This window comes from Monodon monoceros, unplaced genomic scaffold (assembly GCF_005190385.1).
Source record: "Monodon monoceros isolate NGI ecotype Baffin Bay Population unplaced genomic scaffold, NGI_Narwhal_1 Super_Scaffold_16, whole genome shotgun sequence".
In the NCBI taxonomy this organism is placed as follows: Eukaryota; Metazoa; Chordata; class Mammalia; order Artiodactyla; family Monodontidae; genus Monodon; species Monodon monoceros.
The window spans coordinates 77,734,399-77,746,427 of NW_021703772.1; the positions used below are offsets into that span (position 1 = coordinate 77,734,399).

General features: G+C 41.4%; 1 protein-coding gene across 3 annotated transcripts in view; it reads right to left on the reverse strand.

The window, feature by feature from the left end:
- Positions 1-12,029, reverse strand: part of FMNL2 (formin like 2) — a 304,567-nt gene that overhangs the window by 52,394 nt on the left and 240,144 nt on the right. For all 3 annotated transcript variants that reach the window (XM_029225790.1, XM_029225791.1, XM_029225792.1), the window contains exon 9: positions 10,165-10,258. In XM_029225790.1, the coding sequence (XP_029081623.1) occupies positions 10,165-10,258 (94 nt within the window). The remainder of the gene's footprint in view (positions 1-10,164; positions 10,259-12,029) is intronic.

Genomic DNA, 12,029 nt, shown 5'->3' on the forward strand with positions numbered 1-12,029 from the left:
GTGCTCTAGAGCCCGTGCTCCACAACAAGAGAAGCCACCGCAATGAGAAGCCCGTGCACTGCAACAAAGAGTAGCCCCCACTCGCCGCAACTAGAGAAAGTCCGCACGCAGCAGCGAAGACCCAACGCAGCCAAAGATAAATAAAATTAAATCTTAAAAAAAAAAAAAAGGTTGAGAAGCAAAGCTTCTTTACAAATGCGCGCCAGATAGCGTGAAAATCTGCCCCAGGTACCATTACCTCCTGTATTTCCTTTATTATTATTTTTTTTTGCCTTTTTAAACAAAAACTGTGTCATATATTTTTATTAAATCATAGAAAACTCATTTGTATACAAATTTTTCCACTTTGGGGACACTGGAATATTAAACAGCTGGGTAACAAAACAGTTGTAAGATATACCTCACTTTAAGCAGAGACAAGTTTTAAGCTGTCACATTTATTTTTTTTAAAATGTTGAAATAATCAGTAACAGGTTATTGGCTTTTTTCACCTTTGGGTCAGAAGAATAGTATCTCTTATAACTCCCCAGTTCTCTTTAAGGATGTTTTTCATTACTCAAACCAACCATGAGTTTAAAAAGGTGATTAACTTTAAGTTTTAATACAAAATCCATTTCTTTTTCCCAACCATGGGCTTTTAGGGTATTGTAAATACTGAATTTCAGGAGAATGGTCTCCTTTCACAGGACCAATTATGCTTCTTTTCTACAACAGCAAACATGTATAATGGTACAGAATATATTTCAGAATAAGTTAAATATTAAGACATACAGTATGGCAATAATGTCCTACTTTTCTTTCTACCATGTAAATTCAAAAGTTCATCCTAACCTTACACATTTATGAACGGGTGAAGACTGAGGGATTCAATGATGATGAAAATGCACAAGCATCAGAACCACATTTTCTAAACACTTTGGCCAAATATATCCAAGTGGTCCTGTCAGAATCACGCCTGCATTTGTTCCACAGGGATCTAAATGAACGGACGCCGAAGGTCACCAAACGAATACGGGCAGTGGTTTTGCAGTTTAGGTTGTCACTCGTTCTGCTTTTGAGCAGAGACCCAGAGGTCACACTGTGACATGTCTGCACTCACCCCAAACACTCACATAACATAAACACAAATTAAATATTAGCAAACTTATTTTAAATTAAATTGAAGACCGTTATTTTCAAGTGCATGAAGTATTTCCCCCTAGCTTCTTGAACGCATGTTATAGAGCGAGAATTAACATCCTGGGTTAACATCCATGTTCCTACATATTAGGGGCCAACCCGCTTCCTGTGAGAACTCCCTGGAGTAACACATGAGACCTTTAGGGGGAAGAAAAAGCAATTCTCCAATCTAAATGGAGGGATAGTCTCAAATAGTCATTTTCCCAAACTCCAGTTTGGATTTCAGACTCATTAAAGCAGGAACTCAAAAATGTGATCTTTGGGACTGGCTCCTGGTGTCACCCGTGGTGACAGTCTGTGTCCCAGGACACTCGACTGACCCTTAATACTACAAAGCCTCACTTCAAGCTGCCCCCAGGTCCTCGGCCCCTGCTGTCAACCTGTAGACCTGGAGCTCTCCCAGGGAATGTGTAAACAAATCCGGGGGAAACCACGTTTCTGCAAGTTTTTGTTATGTCAGTGAAAAACCTCCTGGGCTAAGAAAAACAATAGGAAACGCCACCCCAATAGCAACTTCTCACAAGGCTTGTCTTCTGCTCATCCTCCTGTAGAAGACTATGAAGCCAACTCAAATATTCTTTGCCTCGCTTGCCCCAAATGGTAATTAAACAGTTAGAAAATTTTCTTTGAAATACCTTATTCCTGAATTATGACAAATGCTTATCTGTCTGAGCAAACGTGGTCCCCCATCTTGTTACTGGAGGTGACTTGGAGAGGAGGCTAGGCTTCTGTGCAGGTTGGGATTCTGGCTGTGTCTGTTTCAACTGCAAACAGACAAGAACATGGCGCTGCAGCCCAGGACTTTGCATCTGTGGAGCTGGTGGAGGTGCACAGTTTTGTAGTGGGCCCTGATCTCCTGTATTTCCTTAAAAAAAAAAAAAAGGCTTGGGGTTTCCCTGGTGGCGCAGTGGTTGAGAGTCCTCCTGCCGATGCAGGGGACACGGGTTCATGCCCCGGTCCGGGAAGATCCCACATGCCGCAGAGCGACTGGGCCCATGAGCCATGGCCGCTGAGCCTGTGTGTCCGGAGCCTGTGCTCCGCAATGGGAGAGGCCACAGTGAGAGGCCCGCGTACAGCAAAAAAAAAAAAAAAGAGGCTTTCCCAGGCCCACATCAAAGGAAAGTCCTGAAGATGTTAGAAGTGAATGACTACAGCAGCTGAGGGAGCAGACGACTGTCAGTGGAGAAAGAGGCCCAAGGAGTGAGAAATATGAAGGGCAAAATGTCTGAAAGAAACTTCAGATCCCAACCACAGCCTGCTCTGGCAAAGTGACCTCACGCTGGGCCCACCCAACATACTTTTGCAGCAAAATGTAACAGCCATTTCTTTACTAACTGAGAGAGTTAATCTAAACAGCCAATGCTTGGAGAAGACTGAGGAATACCTTTCCTGCCACTGCCCCTTGTGACCATTAGGCTATTGGGCCATATAAAGACTCTGGAATAAGTAATGGGGTATTTGGTGACCTGCCCCTAACTTCTTATCCCACCTGTTCTCTTCCCACACATCCCTCCTTTAAGACTGGAGATGCAAGGTAAACAAAGACATGTATGTCCTAAACCCTGTTACCTGTGAATATTTACCTTAAATGTAAAAGGCACTTTGCAGATATGATTAAGTTAAGGATCTCGACATGGAGAGATTATCCTGGATTCTCTGGGTGGGCCCAATATAATCACAATGGTCATTAAAGAAAAGAGGCCAGAGGATGAGAGTCAGGGAAGGGGCCACGAGCCAAGGAATGTAAGCAACTTCTGGATACTTGAAAGGGCAAGGAAATGGGTTCCCAGAAGAATACCACCTGTAGACTTATTTTATATACATACGACAAACAGAACTGTAAAATAATAAACTTGTGTTGTTTTAAGCCACTAAAGCTTGTGGCAATTTGTTAGAGCAGTGATAAGAAGTGAATATACCTGGTTAATTCTTATTCATCCTAAACTCAGGCACCCTTTCCTATAGGATGCCTCCCCTGAAAGCTCGGACCCCATATCTGCCCTCCTTCCCACCCCTCTTCTTGGTTAGCTGTTTCTCCTCTTTGTAAAGGAGAAACCTACAGCCTGGCATTACCTTCATACAGCCTAGTAGGATAACTATAGAAATATTTGTCTCCTTAACTAGATTGGGATGGTCCTTCTTAAGGGTAGAATTCTTAAGGGTCATATTTCTTATTTCCAGTGTTTATCAATGTTTCTGACACACAGGGGCACTCAAATATTCATGATAATTTTTTCCAGTAAGTTAGCATCACTCATCCCTTGATGATCAGAAGGGTACCAGCCTTCACTTCCTTACTACATGATAAAGACACAGATGATAAAGAAGTAACTAGTTCATTACCAGGGCCTCATAAATCCTATATAAATGGCTCCTTTCTCCTCTGAAAAGTCTCTCAAAATATTGTTTGCCCATTGTACACTGCTTCAAAGTAGCAACCATCCTTTCTATCACCAATGAAAAAGTTTATACAGTTTTCAGTCCGGAAGAGAAACCAAGTATTACACTGGGTGAAGAAGAGAGAGAAAACAGAAAAGGGACAGCTAGAGATAAATTGATAAATTCTCAAAAATTCATTGTGGTGAATTGTATTCAATATTTTCCAAAGATGACCACAGGAGTCCCTCCTACCTACATGTTCTTCTGCACTGTGACCCTCACACTCCACCATCAAGAAGTAAAGTTACTGCCTTCCCCTTTGCACCTGGGTTGGCCTTAGTGACTCAGTTGAACCAACAGAATGCAGAAGTGACACTGATGACTTCAGAGACTAGTTCAGAAGACATGTTGTGATTTCTGTCTCTTTGAAGCTCTGAAGCTGCTCCTTCCTGGACACTCCCTCTTGGAAGCCAGCTGTCAGGCTACGAGAAGCTCCAGCCACATGGAGGCCTGCATGGAGGCACTCTGGTTAACAGGCTCTGCTGAGCTCAGCCTTTAAGTCATCACAGCCCAGAAATTAGACACATGAGGAAGCCTCCAAGTGAATTCCTGCCCCTAGTCAATCAGATCTTCCTTGATGAGACCCTAGGTGCAACAGAGCAAAGACAATCATCTATGCCATGCCCAGACTGACCTCCTGACACACTGAATCCATAGCCTAATAAAACTAAGTTTGGGGTAATTTATTATGAACAAGTAATAACTGCCACAGTGAATACACAGTCCAAAAGATAATCATGGTGACTTTGCTTCCCAATCCTAGGAAGATGGACTGGCCGGAGAAGAGTCCAGGTGAATTAGATCAATCTAATTCTGGCCTGATAAGGTGAAATACGCACATGCTCTAGAACTGTCACTCCCAGAGTTTGAGATTTGAAAGAATACATTGCTTATAGTTCAATGAGACACTGAAAAAACTAAGTACCCTGCCCTCTATGTTGAGAATTTTACCACTGAATGAGTTATCTGGATGGCTTGTGCTGGATTTATAATCCTACACCCTTCAAATATTTGAGAGGTTAGATTAGATGGGATTAGGTTCTGAGGGATGCTGGAAGCACACCAAAATGTCTGCTCTCCTTCCTGCCCAATTTGACCCGTTGTAAATAAAACTTGACAGGCCTTCTTAAATCAACGTAATAATGTGTAGCACAAGTGCTTTCAGATGCCCAGTAGCTAAACCACATCAGCTTACTTAGGAAGCCTTCTAGCAATACGTGAAAAAAACAATGGCTCCTGCCAAGAGTGCCGCGTACAAGAGAGCTGGTGGCCTTGAGTGACTCATTTCACAAGGCTCCGTCTATCTGTGCTGAAAGGTCGAAAGTGGGAAGGCACTGGGCCTTTAATAACCAAACTCAGGCCTCAGGCTTATTTGTTAAAGCCAGATGCTGTCATTTTGGAAGCAGATGAGAACACAGTTATAATAGATCTGGAATCCTGATGAATTCCAGGCGCACCTCCCAGCTGCCTGGGGGAGCTGGTAGCTCAAAGTCCCCAGAGGGTTTTATTACTAGTGTCACAGTGAGCTATTCTGTTGCAGAGTCTACACAGCCTCAGTACTTTTACCCTTTGATTCCAAGGTTTTTTTTTTTGCGTTACCCAGGCCTCTCACTATTGTGGCCTCTCCCGTTGCGGAGCACAGGCTCCGGACGCACAGGCTCAGCGGCCATGGCTCACGGGCCCAGCCGCTCCACGGCATGTGGGATCTCCCCAGACCAGGGCACGAACCTGTGTCCCCTGCATCGGCAGGTGGACTCTCAACCACTGCGCCACCAGGGAAGCCCCAAGCTTTTTTTTTTTTTTGCAGACTTTTGGGGACACTTTCTTAAAGGCAATTTCTCAGATATATCAAAGAATATAATAGAAAAAAGTAGGAAGACTAAGAAAAGTTGAAGAGAGTAAGGTCTAGGTAGGAGACCTCAAGGTTCTTAAGGGAAACTGGATTAAATATAGTGTTCCTAACTCCAAAATGGGGCCAGTTGATCCTTAACCAGTAAGTGTAGTTTTATGACCCAGCAGATTGCAAGCTATGGCCCATGTCATTTGAGAGAGAAGAAAAAGCATGACCAGAACCCCAAATAGTGTTTATGGCAGCTAGGCTTCAAGGTCACAGCCTGAGAGTCCAGCCACATTTTAGGAATGCCTGCCCATTTTCTAGGCCTGTTTCTCCAGGCTTCTTGTCAGCTCTGTGCATTTCTTGACATCCTTCCAATCAACCCTTTCTTCTGTATGCTAGAGTCAGTTTCTGCCTCTTGCAAACAAGACCCTGAACTAATGCAAATACCAACAGAGCGATCTTTACTTTCAAACGTACTCTTTTTTCTGTCTGGTAGAGCAAATGCTCATAAATATATACTGCCAGGTAAGTAAGAAAGCATCAATTTAGGGAAGGTGGTAATCTGTCCTTCCTTGTGGCTAAATTAGCCAATAAGGAAAAACAGATGGATGACTCCTTGCTCTCACCCTGGTCCTCAATTCAGGACCACAAATTTTCATGGGGAGATGTTTCAACATCACAATTAGATATGCTAATTCCCTTTATTTTAAAAAAACATTTTTTTTTTTGGGCTTCCCTGGTGGCGCGGTGGTTGGGGGTCTGCCTGCTGATGCGGGGGGCGCGGGTTCGTGCCCCGGTCCGGGAGGATCCCGCGTGCTGCAGAGCGGCTGGGTCCGTGGGCCATGGCTGCTGGGCCTGCGCGTCCGGAGCCTGTGCTCCGCGGCGGGAGAGGCCACGGCAGTGAGAGGCCCGTATACCGCAAAAAAAAGAAAAAAAAAATTTTTTTTAAGGGAAAAGAATTCAAGGAGCATAATGGATGACTAAAGGTTTAGTCTTCAACTACTCACTACACTCAACATTTTAAGGCATGTTACAAACCATGCTTGGTACAAGTTTACTATCTAAATTTATGTAATTAAAACTCATTTATCATCATATACATTGAGGTGATATATGTGCCTGCTCAGTGATGTCAGGCTTAGGCCCAAACCCCCAAAACCACCAAAAACAAGGTCTTTGATTAATATCCTTCCCACCATCAGATACCATTAAATTGGAAGTGCTATTTTTCTAAAATATGTACTACAGATGTTATAAGATACATGGCATAAGATGTCTTTGCGAAAACGTAGAAAACCACACTGGTTGGGATTCTGAATATTAATTGAAATATGAGAAATTAATGTAATCATACATTAAAATCTATCAAAAGCTAAAAGATACTTTCTTTTAATCTAAATTTGAATTAATTAGTGGTAGTCAAATAGGACAGAATGGATTTGTTGGCTCAAGAAGCAGAGAGGAAAACAATCGTGCCACATACTTAAGATGTGTGGTCTTTAAATATCCTTTTAGCATCTGGTGCCACACTGCAGCAGTATGCTTGGCTACACTCTAGCAGTGATACAAGCCCAAAGGGTCTGGCACTCTAATGCACATTATTTTATCTGCCAAAATAGATATTGATATCTGATACTGAAGCCCACCATCACCCTACACCAGTCCCCCCAGTGAAAACAGGGATAATCCCTTCGTCCCTTCTTAAGGAGATGAACGGAATCCCACTTACTAAATGGGATAAAAGCATTAACAACAATGTTCTTGAGGGCAAAGACTCTTCCTTGACCCTACTCCCTAGGACCCCCGTAGCTGGTATGGTGCTCTCTCGGCCATGGGCAGCTCAATGGGCATTTCTCACTGACCAAGACCCTATCTGCACAGGCATCTGAGATCGTGAGGACAACTTTTCCTGATTAGGAACAGCTGGCTCCCAAACCTCTCTAAACCCAAAAGATTCCACTGACATTTTGCTAAAATGATTAAAGAATATATTCTTCACTATGATGTATATGAAAAATAAAAACCACATAAAGACAGGAGAAAAAGAGAAAAGGAAGAGCTTCAAAAGATGCTGGCCTTTGTGTGGCATTACATTAAAAAAAAAAAGAAAAAAAAACCAAGGTCAATATACACTAACTTTTTTCACCCTCATATTGAACAGATAAATAAGTGGATGTCTTTTGACCTACCGCTAAGAATGCAGTTTCTCAGGAACGGGCTCCTGCCCTGGCCTCCTGCATATGGCTATTAGAATAATCCTTTTCCTGGCCTGTCTACATGAACACCACAGCCTGAGGTCAATGCAAGCCAAGAGCACCCCCAGAACCAGCTCTGTCCGTGTCCCCTCTCCCACGTGACATGGTTTGTTTTCTGAGATGCAATTGCCAGTCCAAGGAGAAATCAGAACTTAAACACCCACCATCATTCACAAGAAATTCCAGAAATGAGGGAGATTTTGGTTAAAGCTCTAAATTCAAAGTCAAGATTTAGTCCTCTTTACTATTAGCCAACTATTAGATTTAGCAGGATAACTCTTTTTGTTTTTTCAACTAAGCACACGCAATGCCCTAAATGGCTAAACCATATACAATTCTGACACCAGATAGTTAAAACTCAATCCTGCAAGTATTTCTGTGCCTATTATGCATAAGAAAGGCACTCTACCTTATCTAAGAGAAAACCAATTTAACATTCATCTCGTGATTTACTGGCTTTAATGAACACTGATTCTATACAATTATAATTTTAGGACAGAATTTGACCTGCAATATAAGCAGTTACTTGTTATAATATGACTTTTATTATAACAAGGGTCATTGATAACTGTATGGTAAGTGCTTCCAGTGTGGAAAAGATTTGGCATGTGATATGTTCAAAATATGATCTAACGATAAAGATGTGGGAGTTATATTAGCTTCACATGCTGTTTTACTTTCATTTTAGACCCATCCACCCACATATCTCCTTATTTATAAATATAAGTTTTATGTCCTGTAAATGATATATAAAAACATTCACAGACAAGCACTCACACATTCTTATCTCTAAAGACTCTATTTGTTTTGGAAGCCAGAATATGAATTTAAAGAATCACTACTATTCTTCATCATTTTCTTAGAACCCGAATATTTTTCACTACTAAGGCTGAATACATAAAAAGACAATATTTGGTTCTGTCCATGGTTGGCATTAGCAAAATGGATGATATCAAAATCTAAAGGCAGTGACTGCAGGGGAAGGAGGCAATGCAAATAAAGGGGCAGGAGGACTGTTTCCCCTGTTGACTGAAGTATCTTTGAAGCTTGCCAGCCCACGTAAAGGATTATGGGTCACTCACTAGTACATCCTTCAGCTGGGGTAGTGAGTCCAATTAAGGGGATAGGGCAGGGGGATGGGCTCCTAGGTCCTGTCTCAGGAGATTCACACACAATGGGGACCAAACATCACTGGAAACAAAAGTTCAAGGTCAGCAGCACCAAATCTTAATCCTGGCTCTGCTGCTTATCTGGCCATGGGACCATGAGCAAATAATGTATTTGAAATTTTATTCTTCTATAACATGGAGATACTAACATTTATCTGTAAGAACCAAATGATTTCATGTGTATACCTGGCACAGCCCCTGGCACATAGGAGATCTTCAATAAATACTAGCTGAGTTCTACTCCAGAGGTTCCCAGGAAAGATGAGAGGGGATCTGGAAGTCCCCCTGAGATCTAGATTTTAACCCAGTTGGGGTCTTAATCCAAAAGCAACTGGAATCAAATGGGATTGCCAAGGAAAGGCACAACTTGGCCGGCGCTATTGTAATCTGGGGCTCCATGCGCCTTCAATTACTTTGGTCATGTCCCACCTCAAAGTAGCCTCAGATGTTAGACACTTACAGGGGAGCTAGCAGGCACCCTTCTTGGCTATGTAAGGCTGCACACCACCACCAAGAGAAACTGGCTATGAGTTCAGTTGTGATGCCTTGATACTTTGGTTCAGAATTCTTGGTGGCATATTATCTATGTGTAATTGTTTCTTCTTTTGTAGTCATTTAGTTTCCATTTCAATCATGCATGTCCATTGGTTTACTGTTTTCCTGTGACAAGATCACCTGATTAAGATTACAGACTGCTAAAATCAGTGTCTGTAGTTATTTGAGTGATTTCTCATAGCATCCAGCAAAGCAGTGATCACACATATGATTTGAGGGAAGTAACTATGATGAAAGAGTTCGTAAAATTTACAAGGTGGATGCTCAAGTAACAATCATATGAAAACAACATACATTTAACAAAACCAGTTTTCAAACTTGGCTATTCTGTGTTCTCCAAAGGAAAATGAGCCCTGCAAATAGTTTTTAGCTCTTCTTAGAAATGGGACACCAAAAACAGCTTGGTGCATCCATTTATTTAGACTAGGTTCATTACTTCTCCCTCAGTGACATCTTAGAAAATTCACTATTATACCCCTTAGGCCCTAAAATAAATAAAAAGGTAAATCATGGTGATGGATGTTAACTAGACTTACTGTGGGGATCATTTTGCAATATATACAAATATCAAATTACTATGTTGTACATCTGAAACTAATATGTTATATGTCAATTCTATCTCAGTAACACACACACACACACACACACACACACAAAAGGCAAATCATTCTGTTCAAAGATGTCCAAATATGTTTGTGTGAGCATTCTTTTTAAAACTAGAATATCCTACCTCCTTAAAGTTGTCAAATGCTGATAAAATGATTTCATGCCCGCCTCTGACAAGACAAACGGCTGCCAACAGCTCTAAGACAAGAGCTTTTGTTCTGTCAAAACAAGAAGGAAAAAAACCACACATCAGTGGAATTGAATGAAAGATGAGTCTGCTGTTCCTTCCAAGATGAATATGATAATATTTGTCATGTATTTTTTAAACTTTTACTAATTAAGGCATAGTTATATTAAAGCACATACATTTTAAAACCTTTATGAACTTCTATACATGTGGCTTATCTAGGGTAGCAAGTTTGGAAGGCATGTTTCCTACTCCCAAGAATACAAATTACTCACAAATGAAAATTAATTATGGGAAGATTAAGTCTTTTAGTCCTACCATCAAGTGACTCAGTGTAATGTGGTTGAAAAAGTATTTTTAATGAGCTAAAGACAACAGGAAACATGAGAATATTCAGTAAAACCACCCATTGGTTAAACACTTTCTCTGGTTCTAGAGTCAGAGATAAAACATTTGCTGAAAAAGTTCAAAATCAACGGAAATCAACACCTTACGTTGCAAATCTGCTAATCTGCAATGGCTCCATAAAAATCCCCACAATAATGCAAGCTTCCATCACTTCTTCCCACACAGGAGATCTGAAAGGAGCTGGGCTTACAGCTGTGCCAATACAAGAATATTTTCTCTGACTCAAGAAAATAAAACTCCGTCTGAAATATTTTTAGAAGGAAAACCTTAGAGATACAATCTAAGTTTTCAAATACAATGTCAAGGACAGCACTGTTACTTCAGAGTACGATTACTTCAGTATTTCATCTTTTTTCTGGAATAAAAGCTATTGCCAACCTCTAAACAAAGATCATTCTGATAATCCACAATATCAATTGTCTTAAGAAAAATGAATAATGACTTCCCTCAGTGGAAGACAGTGACAAAGAAGCATGACTACTTGGGATTCTAGTAAACTAAGGAAGCAATCAGAAAGTTGCAAAAGCATTAATCAGGGGAAGTATGAATAATAAAATCCAACATTTAAATAGGATTTAGGGTTTGCATTGCAAGGATCTAATTTATAATCATATTTTTCAGCTGAATTAGCAGTTTTCACATATGCAGTCTTATCAGAGAGGTCTGATAAAAGGGAGTAACAGTGTGAAATGCAGAAATGCACTAGAATGGAAAGTGCATTACACTAACTAAAATAAATTGACGAAAACAAGCTTCTAGAGGTAATCTGTGAAATGAACAATATATGGCACTTGCCTATATAGGAAAGTGAATATGAAAAGAAATCTGCGGGCAGTTATTTTTGTTTTGTTTGGGTTTCTCTTTTGGTTTGGCAATAAAAGCTACATATGTAAAGGCTGCAAATGAAGTGTAGACAAGCGGTAGTAGTTTTAGTTAGCTTTCAGCAAAAAGTGGTGTGGCTAAGTCTGTATCAAGACTCTCCTGGCCCCAGTCCTGACAACCTCGAAGCTTCATGCTCTAAATTTGCAAGGATGCTGAGAACCAGGCCTCAAGAGGAATGAAAGCTTGAAGACAGGGCCAGAGTTGTCACCAGTTGTAAAACTGTAACATAGCTGAAAAGAAAATTCTACTTAGCCAGGGAGTCTATCGACAATCTTAATTTTAAAAGTCATGCTTGGGCTTCCCTGGTGGCGCAGTGGTTGAGAGTCCGCCTGCCGATGCAGGGGACACGGGTTCGTGCCCCGGTCCGGGAAGACCCCACATGCCATGGAGTGGCTGCGCCCGTGAGCCATGGCCGCTGAGCCTGCGCGTCCGGAGCCTGTGCTCCGCAACGGGAGAGGCCACAACAGTGAGAGGCCCGCGTACCGCAAAAAAAAAAAAAAAAAAAAAAGGTC